The sequence below is a fragment of the Balaenoptera borealis genome (assembly GCF_965194805.1).
Source record: "Balaenoptera borealis genome assembly, chromosome: 1".
Classification (NCBI taxonomy): domain Eukaryota; kingdom Metazoa; phylum Chordata; class Mammalia; order Artiodactyla; family Balaenopteridae; genus Balaenoptera; species Balaenoptera borealis.
In genome coordinates, this window is record NC_138860.1 from 9,319,285 (window position 1) to 9,341,959 (window position 22,675).

At 38.7% G+C, this 22,675-nt stretch overlaps 2 protein-coding genes across 12 annotated transcripts in view; one reads left to right on the plus strand and one right to left on the minus strand.

The window, feature by feature from the left end:
• The first annotated feature begins 4,168 nt into the window (after positions 1 to 4,168).
• GLRX2 (glutaredoxin 2) lies at positions 4,169 to 22,629 on the plus strand. 5 transcript variants are annotated; one of them, XR_014245664.1, is made up of 7 exons: positions 4,169 to 4,333; positions 5,797 to 5,860; positions 9,041 to 9,217; positions 10,609 to 10,720; positions 11,098 to 11,175; positions 22,252 to 22,293; positions 22,411 to 22,629. XR_014245664.1 is itself a non-coding variant. In XM_082395681.1 (6 exons), the coding sequence occupies exons 1-5, from the start codon at positions 4,233 to 4,235 to the stop codon at positions 11,115 to 11,117; spliced, it is 474 nt and encodes a 157-aa protein (XP_082251807.1). In that variant the 5' UTR covers positions 4,169 to 4,232; the 3' UTR covers positions 11,118 to 11,138; positions 22,411 to 22,629. The 5 variants fall into 5 exon arrangements, 3 of the variants coding, with proteins under 3 accessions (XP_082251807.1, XP_082251806.1, XP_082251805.1); XR_014245665.1 differs by lacking the exon at positions 22,252 to 22,293 and having other exon boundaries at positions 11,098 to 11,170; XM_082395681.1 differs by lacking the exon at positions 22,252 to 22,293 and having other exon boundaries at positions 11,098 to 11,138.
• RO60 (Ro60, Y RNA binding protein) overlaps positions 14,252 to 22,675 on the minus strand; it is a 28,569-nt gene continuing 20,145 nt past the window's right edge. For all 7 annotated transcript variants that reach the window (XM_082394684.1, XM_082394688.1, XM_082394686.1 and 4 more), the window contains 2 exons: positions 22,393 to 22,539; positions 14,252 to 20,905 (listed from right to left, as the gene is read on the minus strand). In XM_082394684.1, coding sequence (XP_082250810.1) covers positions 20,753 to 20,905; positions 22,393 to 22,539 — 300 coding nt within the window. In that variant the 3' untranslated portion in view covers positions 14,252 to 20,752. The remainder of the gene's footprint in view (positions 20,906 to 22,392; positions 22,540 to 22,675) is intronic.

The following is a 22,675-nucleotide window of genomic DNA, read 5'->3' on the forward strand; positions in this document are numbered from 1 at the left end:
AGACGTGCTTGACAAAAAATAAAAGCTAAATAAATATTTTCATTAGAGCCCACTGGATGCTAATTCTTCAGCAAACTGAAGTGGTAGAGGTACCACATTCTTTAGCAAAAGTTTCCCTAATCCATGATATAACTTTCATTTCCTTCATAAGTATGTCCAGGGCATACTTGGTTAAGGAATTCCAAGTCTTCCATATAGCTATAAAATACTCCCTATCTGGTTTTCTTTCCCCTGTTCTCTGGGCTCAGAGCATTTAAATACCTTTCAGTTTGACGCTTAAAAATTCTGAATAAATCTTGACATAATTCTTTCCCATCTTACTATGCTGGTGGATATTCTAATCTACCTATCCAAGGTATTTTCTTATTCATTTCATTCTTGAATTAGGAACCTGAACTATATGCCTTCTGAGTATAAGAACTTAAATAACATTTGACATCCCCATTCATTATGGCTTATCCCTGGGTTCTTCCAAAAAGATCACATAGGTCCTTGTGGTATCAAAAAATATATATATATTTGGCTTTTGTCCCCGGTTTGGTTCCTGGCACAGAGCTCCTAAAACTCTTGGAATTTCCTGAGTGACTGAAGGGTTTTTGTTACTCATAACAAGTCCCTTCCCCTCATAATTGAGTTTATGTTAATGAAGTTATTCTTGACGTCCCATATTTAGTTTCAAGGGAGGGGCTCGCTGGGCTTAAAAGTTGGATTTTCAATGCCCCCTGCCCCTCCCCCCAAACACACATCTCAATGGAAGGGACAAGTTTGAGTCCCACCAAGTCAGTGATCCAATCGGCCACGCCCATACAATGGAACTTTGATACCAACTCCGGAATGACAAGATTTCGGGGAGCTTCCGGGCTGGTAAACAGGTTGATTTGCTGGAAGGGTGGTGCTGCTGGCGAGAGTGTTGGACTTCTGCACCCAACCTTCCCCCAGCCGCTCCCCAGGCATCGCTTCTATTGACCTGTTCCTGGTTTGTATCCTTCATAATAAATCTGTTTTTTGTAAGTACAGTGCTTTCCTGCATTTCGTTTGTTTGTTTAGTCAATTATTGAACTTGAGGTGAGGTCGTAGTAACACCCAAATTTGAAGCTGGCCAGGCAGAAGTGTGGGCAGCCTGGACACCCCCTTTTGGCTGGTGTCTGAAGTGGAAGCAGTCTTGTAGGACTGAGCCCTTGACGTTTGAGGTCTGTGCCACCTCCGTGTAGTTAGTGCCAGAATTAAATTGAAATGTAGGACACCCAGTTGATGTCAGAGCATTGGAAAACTGGGTGTTGTTTGAAAAAGCAGAGAGTCCTTATCAAGCTTTCTTGTGAAATAATAATGTGTTGTACTTTTTGTACTTGTTGAATGAGAAACTCTATAATGCCCAAAAGCTTACAATGAATCTCAGTCATGGTTTTAAACTAATGTGGTTTTAATTTAGAGTTGCAGTCTATTTGGGAGAAAAACACAAGGGGGAGACATTGTTCAGGCTACGACAATGCATGGGCACACATAAGTTTGTTTTTACCTTTTCAAATGGGAGCACTTAACAGTGATGTCAAAGTAAAAATATGACACATCTTTGTGAACCATGAACTATACACCGTTTACAACTTTACAGCGTTCAAAAATTTGTTGAAAAGGTAGTGTGTTATCTCCTATGGGGCAGGAATCTTGTCTGTATCGTGTGTCCAGAACAGAGGCTGACTGAATAAAGGATGAAGTAATACAGGAAAACAAATCCAGAAAATGACTATAATGCAAAATTCACAGGATTTTAACAAAATACACAAGACTTCAGTGAAATATCAGGCTTTCTCTAGGCTGTGTTAGGTGTGGTAGGTTGAAAAACGGTCCTTCCCCCCAAAATATGGAGGTCAAATCCCTGCAACCTGTGAATGTTACCTTATTTGGAAAACTGAACCTGCAGATGTAATTTCGTGAAGGACCTAGAGATGAAATCATCCTGGATTTTTCAGCTGGGCCCTAAACCTAATCACAAGTGTCCTTATCAGAGAAGGAGACGTGAAGAAGGAGCCAGAGATTGAAGTGATGTGGCCACAGCCAAGGAACACCTGGAGCACCAGAAAGTGGAAGAGGAAGGACATGAATTCCCCTTTATAGTTGCCTCTAGAAGGAACACAGTGCTGCCAGATTTTGGACTTTTAGCCTCCAGAACTGTGAGAGAATAGATTTCTGTCCTTTAAGTCTGTGGGAATTTGCTACAACAGCCCTAAGACAACGAATACAATAGCTGACCCTCCAGGGCTCACAATCACGCTTTTTTTAAAGTTTCTTTGGAGGAAGCATTTTCCAAGGTTCCTGGATGTCTAAGGTCCACAGGTTGGACCCACTCTAGAGGACCTCCTGAAGGGCCTTTCAAGTAGAAGATCTCATCGTTTACTGATCTGAGCGACTTGCAACGCTAGGAAGTGGAAAACCCTGCTCTTGATGTCAAACACACTGTGTGAGCTTTAACTGACAATTTAAAGAATAAAAAACGAGTTTGAAAGAACATTCAAGGATGTGTCAATTCTTTTAATTGATACCATGTCGAATCTTGAAAAAAAGTTGTATAACTCCTAAGGCTGTATTTACCAATATATTCTTGATCTACCTATACTGGCCATCCCCCATTATGTTCACACATAAATGAACAGCCCACATCTTCATGTATCATTGCAGACATCACAATTATGACCAAAAATCATCACTTCTGTAGCTACCCAAAGAAGTACAAAGCAGTTGAAGATGATGAATATATCATGCTTAATTCAGGCATAACACTTTTTGTCTGAAGTACTCTCATTTGGGAACCCCTTTTTAAAAATCTGTCCAGTGAATTCTGTGCTTAACATAGGCCATCTATACTATATTAAAATTAAATTGTGACGTGATTGTTTCACCTCAGAATACACAAGTGGAGACAATAAGGTAAAATTCTACAACAAAACAAAAAAAAAATACAGTAAATTTCCTAAAAAGCTGTCTTTTGATTAAAAAAAAACAAAAACACAAAACCTCACAACATTGTAGATAACAACGTATCTTCATTTTTAAATTTGATTTTGGATTTATGGAGAATGACTTTACACCTTTTGGGGTATTTGTTTTTGCAACCAATTTTCATCCTTTTATGAAGTAATGAAACATGGCCCACTTGAAAGTAGGGAAAGAACTCTCAGCACTAAATCTTAAATTTAGCTAATTGAGCATGAAGGATCAAAAAAGGTCTGAATTTTTCTAATAATTGTTTAGAATTTTAAACATACCATTTGACCTTTGACCTTAACAAATAGATTTCAACGTCGTCAGTAAATAAAGGCCGACCCGCCTCTTCTTATACAGCCACGCACAAAGGGCTACTATTACCGTGACTGAGTGACACAATCCTGTCATTAGCAGCACTCAAAGCCATAGGGAAAACTCCTGGGCTATTTTAAGTTTTATTTTCTAATTTTATTTTGAAAACACAATCTTTGTTTTCTTTGGAATGAACATTCTACATTGCATGGCTTTTTTTCTAAAATCCAATATTCCCATGATTTATATGAGTTCTCGATCAACGGCCTAATTTTGAGATGACATCTTTAGGCTCTGATTTCACCAACACAAAAACCTGTCCGATAGGAAGTTGCGCTGACGCTGCCTTCCTATGTAAACATCCCAGGCACTTTGATTCCGTGTCGGACACTCATTATTTTTCTTCTCCGTTTTGTCAGAATGTTGGCCACAATCCCCAGGAACTGCCTCCACGTGCCTGTGAGCCTTCAAGAGCGTCCCTAACCCTAAAAGGAACAGGTGCGGGGCTTGGATGAACCCTTGAGACATGCAGGTGAGGCCTCGGCTAGGACTCCGACAGCTGTTCCCAAGTGGGCGGGGACTCGCGGGACCCAGCTTTTCGGCTGCCGGGACAGGGAGAACTCGCGGGCCGCACAGAGAGACCGGCGCCGGCGTGGGCAGCCCGGAGGGGCGTGGCCGGCCGGTGGGGCGGGGCGGGCTAGCGGGGGCCGGGCCGGTGGGCGGAGGAGGGTTCTGCGAGGGCGGGGAGGGGGCGGGGCCGTCGAACGAGGGTGGAACCGGCGGGAGGAGGCGGGGCCGGTTAGAGGGGCAGGGCCGGCGGATGGCGGCGCCGGGCAGCCCGGCGGGGCGGGGCCGGCGGGCGGGGCGGGGCGGGGCGGGGCCGGGCTCTCACGGGTCGCGGTCGCCGGCGCGTCTACTCGCGGTGGCCCAGCGCCACGGCCATGTACCGGCGCCGCGCAGCACTGGTGGGGACGCGGCTTGTCCGGAGCGGGAGCAGGTCGGCGGACCGGCTCGAGGGGGCAACGGGCGTTTCGGCCTCTGGGTAAGGGGCGCCGCGACCACCACTGGCCGGGCGTGGCGCAGAGGCCTCGCGGGGGTCTGGACCTAGCGGTGGGCGGGGCGGCTCTTCCCGGGTGCCGGGTGGGCCCTGAGTCGATGCAGGTGCCGAGGCCCCTCGGAGGGCTGGGGGCCCAGGAAGGGCGGGAAGGGAATATTCCCTAAGCGCTCAGGTCGACTTAAGGATCACGTGACTTTCAGGTTGCAAATACCTGAGTCTTGTTCGCTTGGATCCCCCCACCCCCTCGGTTGCTAGGTAAAATACAAGATGCTCTAATAAATTGGTATTTCAAATAAACATCGAATAATGGTTTGGTTTAAGTATATACCAAATATTGCACGGGACATACGTAGGCTAAACAGTTATTCGCTGTTTACCTGAAATTCCAATTTAACCGAGCGATCTTCATTGTTATTTGCTAAATCTGGCAACCCTGCGGCAGGAAGTGAAAGTGGCGCTTTCTACCAAATCGCCAAGTCTTTGAGGATAGGACGGTTGCCTACTCATGCTGAAGTCGTCCTTGGCTCGAGCGAGGACGGTGAATACCCGCGGCTCCCAGGCCTGCGGTGCGAGACCCACTGCCCAGACGGATGCTCTGCCCACCTCACTCCTGCGCGGCTGGTCGGGGCTGTCCTGTCCGCTCGCCCATCTCTGCATCCATCTGTCTGTCTGGGAGTTTCTTCCTAATTCCTTGATCTGGTAACTCCTATCAGTTTTGCAAGACTCCAGGAACTCTTGATTAACCTTCTATGCTAAACTAGAGAACCCCTCCGGAAGGTGCCAATCACATAGTGTAACTGTTTGACAGGTCCTTGAGGCTCTTTGTGTTTTTCCAGTGATACGTATCCCTGGGGCATTTCGCCTGTTTAGCACATAGTAGGTGCTCCATAAATGTGGCATGGCTAGTGGCTACTTCATCAATGAAACGTTTATTGAACACTTGCTGCTTTCTCGACTAGAATTGGAGAAAAGTGCCTTCCAGAAGCTTTCTCTTTTCTTCGGCAGAGAAGAGACTGATGTCTCAGAATGCACCTCCCACCTCCTCTCTTAGTACCCAAGAAAGCGTTGTCTTATGAAAGTTCTACTGGAATTCCTGCTTCCAGAGTAGATGCAAATAGTAGATGGTTTAGGGATGATAATTAAATGCTGGAATTGAGATGAAAAGGACGTGTTTTCTTAGTTGATAAGACAAATAGATTTCTGTGTTATTCCATCCCTGCACCTCCTTTTTCTGTTCTGGAGGCTAGTTAGAGAAGCACACAGGCCCTTTTGATATTAGTAAACAAATACTTTGTAAACTGATATTTTGTACTGATAATAAGTAAAACTTTTTTCTCTTTCATAAGTTTGGATATATATTAGCATATCGGGTTTTCTTCAAATGGATTTCATCTGATATGTTATCTTTATGTTTAATAAACTGCACTGCCTTTTAAAATTCCTTTTAGGATGGGGACCAGCACATCGTCACCTTTGGGGAACACAGCAACTACTCCCATGAATCAGATCCAAGTGAGTGATGTGGGACATGTAGGAAAAAACTTTCCTTGGTGGAAGAAGAATTGTCTTACACTTTTAATATGCTTATTCTGTATCCAAACCTGACATAGTCCAGCAAATGAATTACTAAGTTATTATATATTTTAAAATCTGCTATCAAAATCATGCATGTGACAAAGAAGTTCTAGATCATTTTGTTAGTCAGAATTTATGAGATTTATTCTTTCTTTTGTTTTTTTTGACCATGCTGCATTGCTTGTGGGATCTTAGTTCCCCGACCAGGGATCGAACCTGTGCCCCCTGCAGTGGAAGTGCGGAGTCCTAACCACTGCCAGGGAATTCCCTATGAGATTTTTTTTTTTTTTTAAATTTTTTCTTTCATTTATTTATTTATCTTTGGCTGCGCTGGGTCCTCGCTTCTGCGTGAGGGCTCTCTCCAGTTGCGGTAGGCGGGGGCCACTCCTCATCGCGGTGCGCGGGCCTCTCACTATCGGCCTCTCTTGTTGCGGAGCACAGGCTCCAGACGCGCAGGCTCAGTAGTTGTGGCTCACGTGCTCAGTCGCTCCGCGGCATGTGGGATCTTCCCATACCAGGACTCGAACCCGTGTCGCCTGCGTTGGCAGGCAGACTCTCAACCACTGCGCCACCGGGGAAGTCCCTCCCTATGAGATTTATTCTTAATGGAGCGTTCACTTCCCTAAGCTGGGTCTATGACGTTGGCTGCTCTTACCATCTCACCCAACTCAGGTCTACTGTTGATACCAGTCAGGCTGCCCTTACCCAGGGGTAGTGTTTGGTTCTGGTCTGGGAAGCTGCTTCCCTAATACAGAACCTAGATTGCAGTAGTTACTCTATGACCGATCCTCTCAAGGATACTGTGCACTGCTGTGTTCTCTTGTCTTTCTCTTGCTTGCACTGCGAAGCCCAGTTAAGTCTGCCTCAGAAAATTCCTCTTGTGTGTATGTTTTTCTTCCCTTGTAGCCTCCAGGACATACTCATTTGTCTGCTCCTCACCACCAAACACCACTTCACACAAACATTTTTGCCTTTAATTTATTTGGCTACAGAAGTATCCACCCGCAGCCACTGAATATAACAGTAATGTTGGAGACCTATAGTGAGGGATTGCCTCTTTTAAAATAAGAATACAAAACCATGGTGGGGGTGAGGGACTTCCCTGGCGGTCCAGTGGTTAAGACTCTGCACTTCCACTGTGGGGGGCATGGGTTCGATCCCTGGTCGTGGAACTAAGATCCTGCATACCGCGTGACTCGGTCCAAAAAAAAAGAATACAAAACCATGAACTGTTTAGCAAGGACGAGGTTGAGAAAAGGTGAGAAGGAAGGTTCAAGAAACTTGGACACTGTCACCTTGAGTTTCGGCTCACTTTGGAATCTCTCCATCAGTGTTTGTACTACGTCTCAGCCGCCAGGGTGCTCCTCTCTCTCTGAATTATGGTCCATGTGTCTCTAACCCGAGGCAGCACAGTGAGGAAGGAGCACTGGCTTTGGTGTTGGGACAGGTTGGGTGGAATCCCATCCAGTATTGTGGACTTCCCAACCTCAGTTTTCTCATCTGTAAAATGGATTCAGTAGTACATCTCTGGTGTGTCTGGCTCTCCCTGAGATAGACTTCTGTAGTAAATATTATGAGTGAGCAGGAGAGAAAGCATAAAAATAGACCAATCTGCAGACACCTAGACACTGACCTAGAACCCTTCTGACACCCAAGGGCAGATAAAACTTATGAAACACTTTGCCTGGGTGCTCCACTTTGTGATTTTTGGTCTTCTTGAAGGTGCTGCTTATAACCCACATTAGGATAGCCTAGGCAGATGCCTAGGTGCCAGACATGCCCATTCAGAAACTCTTGAAGTACCTGGGCATTGATATGTTTAGGAACACAAAGCTCAACAAATTTCACAGGTAACGCAGATGCATAGAGTCTCAGGGTCTTTGTGATAAAAGCCTGGAGAGTAGCTTCCAAACCTGGCTGATATCATTAGAATCATCTGGAAAGGTTTTTCAAAAATAGCTTCTGACCTCTGCCTCAAACCCGTTGAATCAGTCTTTCTGGAAGTAGCATTTCCAGGAACAACACTGTGGGAAGACCTTATCAAAACAGTAATGACTTTTTTTGTTTTGTTTTTTTTACTATAAAGATACACAAGAAGGAGTGGAAGTTGAGGGGTAGGGGAAGCTGTTGTTTACATCTGGATCAGTGAAAGCCTTACATTTTAAAGAGAAATCATACATCATTTCTCACCACTGAACGTTTAGGAAATGGTGATCATTTTGTAAAGTATAAAAATATCGAATCACCATGCTCTACATTACATGAGACTAATATAATAGTGTAAATCAGTTATATTCCAGTTTTAAAAATAGCAAAGAAGGGAATTCCCTGGCGGTCCAGGGGTTAGGTTAGGACTCCACGCTTCCACTGCAGAGGGCACGGGTTCGATCCCTGGTGGGGGATATAAGATCCTGCAAGTTGCACGGTGCAGCCAAAAAAAAAAAAAAAAAAAGCAAAGAATGGTTAAGATGGTAAAAAAAAAAAAAATAGTAATAATAAATTAAGAAAAAAAAGTTAAGGAAGGTAAGGAGTTAACTCCTGAACACCTTCTCCTGAACACCTTCTGAATATTTAAGAAGCAGTATAGCAGAGATTAACTACCTGGGCTGTGGCATCAGACTTGCCTGGGTTCAAATCCCAGCTCGCCCACTTATCGGCTGAGGACCAGGGGTAAGTCATTTCCCCTCCTCTGTACCTGTTTCCTCATCTGTAAAGTGGTCAGTTTCCTCATATGTAAAGTGGTCAGTTTCCTCATCTGTAAAGTGGAGATGATGATAGCACCTATCTCAAGATTGTAGTGAGGTTTAAGTGAGCTAGTAAAGGTAAAGTGTTGAGAATTGTGTTGGCACACAGAAGTGTCTGCTGTATATGAATTGGCTGTGATTAGTGGTGTTATTACTCTTTGCCAACACTTTCCACCTGTCACATCCTTTTTTTCCTAATAATGTTTCTTTGTCCTCAATCTACGGATGAGAAAACAGATTGATGGCGACTGAGTTTGAGCCCTGAATTGTGAGACTCCAAATTCCATACCCTTTCTACTGTATCATGATTCCTTTCTGAAAGATAATGTCTAGAATTCAAATGATTTTTTTGTTCTGGTTTGTTTTCCTACAGGAAACCATTTCTAATAATTGCGTGGTGATTTTCTCCAAAACTTCTTGTTCTTACTGTACGATGGCAAAAAAACTTTTCCACGACATGAATGTAAACTATAAAGTGGTGGAATTGGACATGCTTGAACACGGAAGCCAGTTTCAAGACGCTCTTCACAAAATGACCGGTGAAAGGACTGTGAGTACATCCACTGTGGTGCTTTGCCCCGAAGTGGGGACTGAGCTGGGTCACCTCGGGCCTGTGCCCTCATGTTGGGAAAAGTGAGCCAGACATACTCTGAGAATCTTAATTGATACAGAAATGGCAGATCTGGAAACCAGACTCATAGACTAGGAAACAGCAGAGTTCATTTGCTTTATTTTTATTTTTGCCGTGTGTGTGTGTGTGTGTGTGTGTGTGTGTGTGTGTGTGTGTGAGATGGGAGGGGTGATGATGGTGTTGTCGTGAGTGCTGGTCTACCAATCTTTGAGGTCCTCCTGGGGCTTTTTCAAGATGAAAGCATCCTTCCTTCCTCCCTTGAATGGTGAAGACCAAGGGTTGGTCTTCATGTTCTGTGCTAATAGGAGTGTTTTCGGGCTCCATGTTTTTAGATTCTTGCAATCTGTGGATTTTCCCATAATATGCATTATCAGAAAAACACCCTGGCGGTCCAGTGGTTAGGACTCCATGCTTCCACCGCAGGGGGCACAGGTTTGATCCCTGGTCAGGGGAACTAAGATCCTGCATGCTGCGTGGCACGGCCAAAAAAAAACCCCAAACGCCCCGGCAACCCAAAACAAACAAACAAAAGAAAAATAGATAATATTGCCATTTTCCTTCTTGTTTATATGTGCCTGGAAGGAGTTGATAGTGTACTCTTCCTCTTTAGTAAACAATGGTAAGAAAGAACCACTTAAACATTATTAATAATTAGAGATTTCTTTATTTTGCCTTTTAAAAATTTTTTTTATTTTTTTATTTTTTAAAATTTATTTATTTTATTTTATTTATGGCTGTGTTAGGGTCTTCGTTTCTGTGCGAGGGCTTTCTCTAGTTGCGGCAAGTGGGGGCCACTCTTCATCACAGTGCGCGGGCCTCTCACTATTGCGGCCTCTCTTGTTGCAGAGCACAGGCTCCAGATGCACAGGCTCAGTAATTGTGGCTCACGGGCCTACTTGCTCCGCAGCATGTGGGATCTTCCCAGACCAGGACTCGAACCCGTGTCCCCTGCATTGGCAGGCAGATTCTCAACCACTGCGCCACCAGGGAAAATCCTATTTTGCCTTTTATATGCCATAGCGATGAGGAGGAGGGGGCTGAGAGTTAGATTGTCCTGGATTTAAATCCCAGCTGTGTCATTTACTATCACTGTGATCTTGGGCAAGTTCCTGTGCCTCCTCTTCCTCCAAAATAAGGCTAAAAATAATACCTACCTGAAGGGTTGTAAAGTTTAAATAGGTAATTAGTCAGAGAGCTTCGTGTATGTCTGGCCCATAAAAGTACTCACAGTGGAATATGTATTAGCATTATGTGAATGGCCTTATACTTCTGACACCAAGGTGCCATCTAATCTTTTGTTTATCCAACAGGTGCCAAGAATATTTGTCAATGGAACTTTTATTGGCGGTGCAACTGACACTCACAGGCTTCACAAAGAAGGGAAATTGCTTCCACTAGTTCACCAGTGTTATCTAAAAAAAAGTAAGAGGAAAGAATTTTAGTGATGTAGGTGCTCATAACTTTGCTAATAAAATGTCACTATACATTTAAAGTGATAATGCCTGATAATGCCTTTTAAATATTCGAGGGTATTTTAAATATATGAATTATCTTCATGAAAAAGTTGTAAAAATAGTGAACAATAAATCACGCTGGAAACCGCTTCTTATTTGCCAATTCTTGAGTAAAATGGATGATATTTAAAACTGAAGGAGTAGAGTTGTATCTAAAGATAAGGAAAGAATGTGTTTTATTCGGAATTTATAGATGAATTTTACAACCAAGAGCTAGAAAGTAAGCATTTGGGACTCTTTATTCTGTATTGTATTCAGAAGGAGTTAATGCCTTTTCTTTTCTAGCTTTCAGTGGTGAGCGCTGATGGGTGCCTTCTCTGCAAAATGTAAGGCTCTCACTGATGCAGTTGTGAACTCGGTAGGGATATCCTTGTACTGTATTGTGACAAGCCTTCACACTTTGTGCTTCTAGAGTAAAAGAAGTATATTAAATTTGTAGGATGGAATGAAATTCATTTTAGAAAAACCACATTATTCATCTGATGATTTAGTAGTTCTAGAGAATAAAACGGCACCTCTGGGCAGAAATTAAGAGGAGGAAGATTTCAGCGTTGTATGAGGATGAACTGCTGAAACAGTTCAGAAATATACTTGAGTTATAGTGTGAGGTGGAGAGTTCTGCTTTCCAGGAGGTGTTGGAAGCTGTTGAAAATGTTCCATAGGGGATCCAGTTATTGGATGGGAGATTAAACTGAATGTCCCTAAAGTAATTTCTGATGTAGATATTCTTCGCTTCTGTGACTGGGAATTCTAGCTGATCCCACAGAGTCACATGGGGCAGATTACCAGATGCTGGGAAAAGTCTTCCTCAGAGGTGGGAGGAAGATGGACTTTAAGAGAAGTGGTGAGCGTCTGCTTTCTGGTCAAGATGGATCAGAGAATCTGGGATAGTCCCGCAGAAGACAGCTGGTGGCTTTTTTTGCCATTTGCCTTCAATGATGCTTCCTACATGGTCTATTAAGCTGTCGTTAGACCTTGATAAAGCAAGAATTTGGACTATTTCATTCTCATGTGATGTTATAACGGGAATGGAACAGTGGAGTCATTCCTTTAGCACTTTATTTTGCATTATGTCATGATGCAAAATTCTTGCATGCTTGCTATGTTGTAAACTCTTTGTTAGAGAGTAGAGGAAATCTATTACCTCGTGTGATATTGTGATTTATATTAAACATATATTTGGTCTTCATGCCATTCCTAGCACACAGCTGAAACCCATGGAATTTCCTGTGAGAAGAGCTATTAAATTGTCTTTGGTTATGTTAATGAGGTGTTTTTTGGAAAGCCCCTGAGGATGGAGGCTTGGTTGCCTGGGGAAGCTTGTGATTAGAAGGTTGGAAATATCAGCCCCACCTCCGACCTCTGGGGAGGGGAGAAGGGCTGGAGGTTGTGTTCAATCATCAATGGCTAATCAATCCTGCCTGTGTAATGAAGCCTCTGTAAAAACCCAAAAGGACAGGATTTGTGAAGCTCCCTGGTTGGTGAAAACGTGGAGATTGGGGGAGAACGAAGTGCCCAGAGAGGACACGGAAGCTCTCCCCTTTCCCCATACTTTGCTCTATACTTCTCCTACAACTGGCTGTTCCTGAGTTAGAGGCTTTTATCGTAAACTGGAAATCCAGAAAGTAAAATGTTCTGAGTTCTGTGAGCTGCTCTAGCAAACTAATCAAACCCAAGGAAGGGAGGGGGAGGGTTGGTGGAATCCCGTCTATATCTGGTTGGGAGAAGCACAGGTGACAACCTGGACTTGAGATTGGCATCTGAAGTGAGGGCTGGAGGGGACAGTCTTGTGGGTCTGAGCAGCTGCCCCCATGACATGCCAATCCTGGCTGACCGAGGATTTAACTAGTTGTGCAGGGGCTAGTTACGAAGCCGAGGATTAACAGGAAGAGATTTCGATAGGGGACTGTAACAGATTCTCAGGGGAAAAACTCATATAATTGGTGCTGGGGATGAGGGTTTCAGCATAAATTTTGGGGAGACACATTCAGTCCATGACACCATAAATTACAGCTAGATAAAAGTATATATATATAAAAAAAGTATAATATAAATCTAAGGCAAAACTAGGTATGAGGGGTTTCAGCAGCTCTGTTTTCTTTCCAAAACCATAGGTTAGAAAGAAAATCAGGACCAGTTTAAGAAAAAGTAATGATAACGTTTTTTTTTTTTTTTGGGTCCTCTATTTTTAATGTTAAGATCTGAAAGACATACTGTTTAATATTTTAAAAATGGGCCATTTGTTTTCTCACTTTATCACTAATCAACTTACACATAAATTGCCAAAAGATTTAATTGGGAAGCTGAAAAGCTGTTGAGAAAAAAAGGGGTCATTTGTTAAATATATCTGGATTTTATTTACTAATATTTTAAAAAATACCATTTGAACATATTTTTTAAAGGCAAGTTTTCTTGATAAGGTTTAAAATAAAGTTTTTTTAAGTTTAGTTTTCTTCATCTATGAGGAAATGTATACAGTTGACCCCTAGAACAACACAGGGGTTAGGGGCTCCAAACCCCACCTTGAAAATCCAAGTATAATTTATAGTCAGCCCTCTGCATCCAAGGTTCTGCATGCCCAGATTCAGCCGACCGCTGTTCAAGGGTCCACTGTAGTTTGTGATCTTCCTTTCTCCATACAACTGTTCACTGTCATCTTTAAATGGAGAACTGTAAAATCGATCAAACATTCAAAATTTTGGTGGGTATATTCATATGTAACTTGTTCTCACTCTTCTTCATAACCTACAGCTCAGATCTTAGAACTTTTAATATGAAAGTTTTATGGGAATTCAAAGAAATTTCTGCAAATTGGCACTTAAAATATTTTTATTTGCATAGTTGACTTTTGGTGTTAACTTTTCCCAAAGGCAACTTTTATTTTCTTATTTTTAAAATTTTTTATTGAAGTATAGTTGATTTACAATGTTGGATTAGTTTCAGGTATACAGCAAAGTGATTCAGTTAACAGATATATATATCCATTCTTTTTCAGATCCTTTTCCCTTATAGGTTATTAAAGTGTTGAGTATAGTTCCCTATGCTATACAGTAGTAGGTCCTTGTTGGTTATCTAGTTTATATATAGTAGTGTGTATATGTTAATCCCAAACTCCTAATTTATCCCTCTCCCACTCCCAAAGGCAACTTTGAATTTTATTTTCACAAAAGAATCCTGTTTTAAACTCTTTAAGAATATGCACTTTTATTAAATCCAGTCGTTTTGATCCTATAATATCCATTGGAAAAGAATCCCCAACCACATATTTTAAATAATTAAATAATAGTTATATACAAGTAGAGGCATTTTAAGACCAATATTAATGGTCAAACCTTAATTTCATCTTATTTAAATATTATAAGATTGCTAAGAGCCTTACATTTTATAAGGCATATAATAACCTTAAAATTCTTCTTTAAAGAAATGGAAAGACAATTACTTGATGTGCATAGAGTTTATTTGGTACATCTATCAATCTTTACAATAATACAAGTGACCAGAAACAGTTCACATTGTGCCCACCTGCACTCCATGTCTAAAATGATTTATCCAGTATGGGGTTTTGCAGGGCTAGAAAGGAGAGTCCAGATTTCACAGTATCGGTGAAAACTGTTTTATCATGAAATAAATTTCATACATTAGTATTTCATCCATTTTCGATCAGAAAACAGCAAAATTACATTGCTAGGTATGTTATTTACAGTGAAAACTTGGAAGACTCAACAAAGTATCAGTGAGTTGATCAACAACAGACCTAGGAAACCTCCTGCCCCTCCTTTCAGTGTCCTTTTCCTTTGAAATGGAACTTGTTATAAATTGAACTTTATATACTTTTAAGCACCAGCTTGACAATTTAAAGTTTTCTCTCATTTTTATAAAATATTCCTGCTTTGAAAGGCAAAGTGAATGTAAAAATGTGAATGTAATTAAACATCACTGGCCTGGATACTTTTTATTGCAATAGTCGCAGTGTCTTACAACTGTATTCACTTCTTTGAATGAATTTGCTGGTAGGCTTGAAACAAAATATTTGCCTTTTGTCTTGAAAAATTCCCTTAAAAAATTAATCATTTTTGGAACTGTACAACTATATTTTTCATTCAGAGTGTTTAAATATGCAACTTGGTCCTTGGAGATCAGTTACAGAGTCCAGCTTCCTGGATAATTTGTTATACAAAACAATAAAAAACCTTAAACTACCACAAAATATTACTGATGTTAACAGTCATGTATGTATAACACATCAGTGTCCCTAGATTATCCTGTTAATGGGTGCTTAAACAGCTAATGTACAATCAGGTTTTAAAACTTAATAATTAAATTTCCATTCTTTATGTAAAAGAGAAAGCTGTAAAAGACCTTTCGAGTTCTATACTTCAGAAACACTGACACTATTAAGGCATTACTTAATGAAGAGACCCTATGCAAAATATGTATGCCTGTGTTGGAGAGCTAGTCATATTTTAAGGCAGTCAGAAGGCTCATTTTTTTCACTTTAAGGCTCTTGCATACTTAAATTTTATTCTATGCAGGCATTAGTCTGTATAATTTAAATATTTATTGAGTGGTCAAATATGGAAATCAAAGCCTTTATATAAAGCAAGTGGACAGTTTAGAACTAGATTATAACACCTCTTCCCCATTCAATTTTTTTAAAAAAGATGATTTCATATATCTCATCTCTTGGAGAATTTCTTCATTATCAGAAGCTGGCAAATAAAAGGAAGAAAATTGAACTCAAATGCATTACAAGTTATGTCTAGTCACACCATACCGAATTGCAAGCAGTCCATCTTTAGAATAATAGTGAACAACAACACTTTTTCTTGGTTACTATTCATTAATTGTATAATATGTTTAATTTGGCTATCTATGGATTCTAAACAGTTTACATTGCAAATAAAGCCAAATAAGTAATTTAAACAGAAGTTTCAATACAATGATTATATTGATATAATATTCCATCAATTATGTGGTAATGATATATAGCAAGACTTTAACCTCATTTACTACACTTAGCAATCCAAGTATTCATTAAGTGAAGCCAGCGAAGTGTAGCTAACTTACTATTTCTTTTGTTCAAGAACAGATTCTGATAACTTCTAAAAGCAGAGAAATTTAAATATATTTTAAAATGAAGTATATTATCACTTGTGTTCATAAAATTAATATGACACATGGTGGTGCTAAATTAAATAGAAGCAAAGAGGAAAATCTCCTTAGGCTCAGAAACATCTTTTATATCTTTTCATTGTATTTACAAAATTAATTCTCATTGAAAATAATCACCTTAATTTTAGTAACTGAATTTTGCAACATAACTCCTAAGTTTATGTTTCTTTCTACCAATTTCCTATATAATTTGGTATTTTCAGGGTTTAGGAAAATGTGTCATTTATTATAATTCTATTCAGACAGTAAGTTTGACTAAATTATTAGTTTTCTACATGAAAAATATTACCATATGATTTTTAAATTAACTTCATAATAATTTTTCAAAAGCAAATAAAAACACTCACCAATTAAAAAAATGTTGAATGTGGATACATGTCATTTACAAGACCTTTTATGCTAAAAGCCATGTATATATAAGCTCTGTGAAGTATTTGGTAGACAAAGATTTTGTGGGTAGTCTTTATAATTATGGAAATATGAGCACTGAGACATGCTATTTTCTGAAAGAGTATTCACTTAATTATTTTTCAAAGAGTGCTTTTTCTAAGAGCTAGGTACATCTATAATTGCAAACAAAGGCTGAATAACTGATCCTATTCAAAGGCCACAAAATTTCTGCAAACATCTAATATAAAAGGTATGCAGTATAACTTGATTTGGGGAGAGAATTTATCAATTCAATTATTATTCCAGGAGAACTGCCCATTATTAATTTGAAAACAATATGACCTTAAAATCTATATGGAACAAAAAGCAATCTGCAAGATGTATCCCAAACCTAAATACAGGTGACTTTCCTGTCATTTATTTTATTACTCAGGAAGAGCAGGACTAGAAAAACAAACAGAAGACCAAAATGTCAGAAGAAAGGAGTTTTAAAAGAAAAAAAAAAGGTATAGAAGGAATCTTCCAACAAATAAGGGACTACAGAGCAAGTAACTGGGATATATACTAAATTAAATGCATACAGTAAATACAACTAATGAAATAGTTTAACTTATCTTTTTTCTAATTCTCCCTTGTGCACGTTTACATTGAAGCTATCTGACATTTCTCTAGAGGGTATATAGCCTTAACGAATCACCCAAGTCTGTGGTATACAAGACTAGAATTTTTCATTTGTGATTACTAACTGTAAGGGACTCACCGAGAGATCTGTGGGTATATCATCTTTAGGTCAAACTGAAATAAGTCCAATAAGTGATCACAATCATTTCCCTTTAATTATTGTTTAGATGTAGCTTTACTGTGCTTCTGAAGATGTTTCTTACTTAACTGTCAGATCCTCAAATTTATTCAGAAATTCTATCTTAAATTTCCAAAATAATTTTCAGTTGTTTTGCAGAAAAAAATCCTGATTAACTGATATTCTATCGCTTGTAGATTTACCTGTTATTTTAAAAGATTAAGCAAATGTTCGTAACACCATCTTCTCATTTAGAGTATGAGTTAGTTTTTCTTGATCTATCTAATGGAATATATTCCTTCTTTCTCTTATCAGAGAATAGTGACTTCTTTAGTCATTACCTTTACTGTTAAAATTTTTCTTCCACATTTTCCCATTCAGAACAGGAGTGTTTAAAAAAACTATTGAGCCTACTGAGCTGTTTTCCTAAAACATTTTATCTTTCAAAACATATATCCTATTAAAAGTGTTTTTAATTTTTTAAAAAAGTTCTAATTTCTTTGCAAGCCTTCTTCCCAATTTCAAGTTTTATACAGATATAAAATCATTGATTCTTCTATGATCCAAGCATCAGATATGTTACTTTTTAAAGATAGCAAAATTGAATCACATAGGTTAAATTGGTTGTCTACAGTCACACAGTAAGTTAGATAAAGCAAAAGAGGTTCCAGAAGGGTATAACGCTAAATCCCATTCACTAGTGTCTTCCTCACCAATATTTCCTAAAATGATTACTAAACTAAATAATACATAAGTGTTAATAAGTGGAATTTCCAAGAAATTTCAACTAACAGGGATAGGGTAGGATCATAAGATTAGTTTTTGTTTTACTAATTACAACTATATCCTGAAAATATTTACATATTTTCTAGGAAATAAAGTTTACTTTTCTTAGGATTGTTTTTTAGAAGCAACGTTTTCCTAATCAGCAGTAATGCTAGAAGTAATTCAGAAAATAAAACTTCTTTATCACTTGAGTACATTTTATTCATAATGAGGTAAAGTTTTTTTATTCTATATGACTATGTTATATAGCAATACAGGTTATTAAGACATTAATTGTGCTTGAGGGTTACTATGAACTACAGAAGTATACATGTTCACAAGTTCTGTTTTTCTACTCCTAAAGCAATCGTGTATATACATTATTTCCTAATACCTAAAAAGATAAAAGTCTTGAATAATTCTATTTTATCACCTACTCTTGTAAGTCAATGTCTTCCCATTTTGTGGGGAAATGAACACTGGAATGGGAATGAAGAGACCAAGGTTTCTAGATCTACTAGATCTAGGGCTCCAACGTCACACTCTCTCAGACCATGGATCCCTAACCTAACTCAAACAATTACCTTTTAAATTTCTAAGGTTTCTTCCAGCTCTAAAGCTCCATGATTTGAAAATAAAGCTACCTTCAGTGGTGGCTTTTAGTTTTTTCTTTCTCAAATCTTACCATTTAATAGACTTATCTATGTGACTTCAAAAAAGTCACATCTAATCTTACTTCTCTGATGGATTTAATATTAGTTCCTGAACATATCTGTCTAAAAACAATATAGAAATAGTGTTTAACTGAAGGACATAAACGTTTATACTACATTCCACTTAACATTTCTATTAGGAATAAAAAGTTAGATCATGTTATAATTTTTAATTTAAGAAGATTTTGGGTTTACTTACAGAATTCAAGTACTATTACAAAATTCTGTTAGGTTCTTTAAACTTTAAATTCAATCTGAACATAATATTTTAATGTATGAAAAGTAGCTAACATGTCAAATCCAATGCCTGACAGAGGATAAAAAACAAAGATATCAGAAGCCATGTATTTTTTTTGTGGGGGGGGGGTAGTGGTGCTACTAGCTTTGCTGACAAAAAAATCAGGTAAATCATAATATTTACAAATTGCCACCAGTGGCCTTGAAGGAAGAGCTACATATCAGACAAGGCCAGCATTAATATATCAAATAAGTTTGAAAGGAACATTGTCTTGTTACTCCCAGAGCCCAAATTTCTCATGAAACAGAAGAAAATATACGAATTCTAACATTACTTAAGTCTCCCTGCCCCCCAAAACATAAAACCTCTAACCCCCAAGCACGTGAAAGTATAATTTACATTTACTAGTTTGACTTTTCATATAATATTGAGAAGGGCTTTATAAATCCCCAGTAAATCTTTAAATACATTTAAAGAACAATACATAAAAACTGAAGTTTTATGTGCACATTATCTTAGACAGCCATGATATAATTATGAGCAAATATACTGGCAGTTCAACAGGTTAAACCTCCCCACAAGGAAGGGATACTTGCTCAAGAAAATAATGCACTTTATAGTGAATAGGAAGTTTAATATACACAAATAAAATAGAAAAAATTAATTTCTTACAGACTGATTAGTGATAATATGCCACACAAAAACTGCCTTTCAAACCTGAAAGACCTACCTTGCTTTATTATTTTTTTATACTATCAAAAAAGAATGTTTTGTCACAAATGAATAATGGACAAAGCCACAGATGAATAATGGACGAGAGAGGAGGCCACTAACATGTTTACGATTAGAAATATCTAAAACCCATTTACAATTGGCTAAAAAAAGATAAAAGTAATTAAAACAATATTTTTAAAGTAAGGAAAAAGCTAATCTGGCTGTGTTTGAGATTTTAATTGTCATACTTTCAGATTATGAATGGGGGGAGTTAAAGGCTTGAAACATCTGTTTTCATTTAAGAGAATGAAAAAAAAAGTGTGCCTACATGTGGCTATGTTGTTATAAGCCAGAGGAAACTGTCAAGTCGTGCCCCTCACTCACAGCAATAAACAAAAGCAAACCAAAATAGATTTCCTCAGCTGACACAAACTTCAGATCTCTTCTCAGGGGTTTCCCTTATGTTTCTGGTTAATGGTAACAATTCTACAAGTGTAAATTAAACCACAGAAACAAAATATCTTTTTCACTGACTGAGAAAGCTGCTATTTATGTGACTGTAGAAAACTGTTAAAGGAATTTCTAAAACTCATTCATAATCAAATGTCTTTGTTTTTTTTGTTTGTTTTTTTAACCCCCTTGGTATAAAAGTTTACAAATGAGTTTCATATTCCATCACAGTTACATGGTCCAGTGCATTTCAGAATATTTGGACATTATCAAAGTTGTCCTTTACCAATGAAAACATTTAAGAAAACTTTAGGCATTTCTCAAATAAGTTACATGATATGGAACTACTTACACTTTTGGCTCTCTCTTCTTTTAAGTACAAATGTGATTATTCATCAAAGCAAAACTCTTTGACTATTTTACAGTCTCTCATCAAGAAGTTCTCTATTAGATAGAGGGGGCTACAGTGTATTCTGAAGCTATTTCCCAAGAGCTAGTTTAGTAGACAGAAAGAACTTTGGGCTCATCTTATTGTTCCTTCCTTTTTTTTTTTTTTTTGGTAAGGTAAACTTTCCATTATGCACATACTATACCATCATCCTACTGTCTTTCATTGGATTAAGATTAGCTGGGAAGTAGCGGTGTATTAGCGAGATCACTGATGGCAATGGACCTCTTAGACTGTGCTGGTGCTTATGATTAAATCATATCTAATGTGAAACTTCGAATCACGTCCAGAGCTCCTGTATCAAAGCCACACATATCCAACATGCCTCTATCATCTGGGTCTGCAATGGTAAAACCATTTGATGTCATTCCACAAACAATCAACTTAGCTGGAATATCCATATTCTGTAGGAAAAGATCAAAAATATTTTAAAAATAGTATGTAAGCAAAAGCAAATTTTAACCTAAAATTAAAACACTTTAAATTCTATCACAGCTTTTCATTACAAAGCCAATTTGTTTTTCCTCCATAAAATCTGTCAATCTTCTGGGGCCAGACTATGTGATCTTCAGAAGAATAGAAGGTTAATAAACGTGTCAACAACCTGCCTGAAATTCCTGCTTCTTTGTTCAATAGTTATTACTCATTTTACGGGCATAGAACACATTCCTGAGCGGCATAGGGACTGTGTACTTATGAAACTAGTCAGGATATTCAGGGGCATGACATTTTTACCAACAAGTCAAACCCTGGGGCAGTATGTAAGGATATATATATAAGGAAACAGTTCCCTGGGGTTATCGATTTTTGGTTTATGACTTTGCTATGTGTAACATATACGTCACATGTAATAACCTGTTCTCTACAGCTATGATTTCAGGCTAAAATAATTGAGTTTTTGAGAAAAACCAACAATCACTGAGTGTGCACTATGTCAGACACCATGAGCTCTTTAGGCAATTTATCTAATGTAATTGTTATAACAACCCTAAAAGCTAAGTAGTACTTTTAAGTACTACGGCACATATCACAGTAGTGATATACTACTATGACATGTATCAGTTAAATATTGATAATTCACTTGGATCCACAGTTAGTATAACGAGAAAGGCCCAGGACTCAGACCCAGGCTGTCTTGACTCCGAATTCCGTTCTCTCACTTGTTCTCAAACGTAAGCATACATTAGAATCCCACAGTCCCACCCCAGAGTTCCTGATTTAGCAGGTCTCCCATGGGGCCCAGGAATATTCATTTCTAACAAGGTGCCAGGTGACGCTAAGGCTGCTAGTAGGGAAATCACACTTTGAGAACCACTGCTCTTCATCAAGCTCTATTTCCACTTCCGGTCACGCTCGCCACAATTCAAGTGCTCCACAGCCCGCGTGACTGGTAGATTTCACACTGGATAGTGCATATATAGAACAATTCCATCATTTCAGAAAGCTCAACTAGAGAGCACTGATTAGAACACAGAAAGACCCATAAAGCTTAAAACACAGATTACAGCTTTGCTTTAGGTTTATGTAATCCTTAGCAAAACTTCAGAAATGATGCTTTAATTTTTCAAGGAGCGCACTGAAGCATTAAAAATTTACAGTTAAGGTAAAAAAATTTTGATTATTATTGAAAATACTGTTTGCAAAGGATATTAAAATGTATGGAACTGGAACTGGTTGAAATAAATTATATATGTGTAGGCAGTACTTCTTTATTTCCAGAACTGGTGTTACATTCCTATACAAAGGTACAGAACTACTGAGTCCACAACTGGCGTAACATTCCTATACAAAGGTACAGAACTACCTTCAGTATCATTTTTTGAAAAATATAGTGAATGTTTGAGAATCGAATCTTATTTGGGGTGAGAAAGAATATTAGAACTTATCTTACCTTTCGATATTCCCTCAGAGCAACGGCAGGATGGACATGTCCAGCAAACGTCTCGTTATCAGTGAATACTATGAAGACGTCGGCAGCTGTATTTGTGTTTTGAGCCCAGATCATTGGAAGAGAGCAATCAGTTCCACCTGCTGGGATCTAACTCGGAAAAAAAACATGGATAAGAATACAAGAAAATGCCCTCATTTCCGTACTGACATGTCTGAAATAATTAAATACTTAAAAATACTATTTTATAGGTTATTTTGTTTAGACCCAATATATAGGCTTTCCC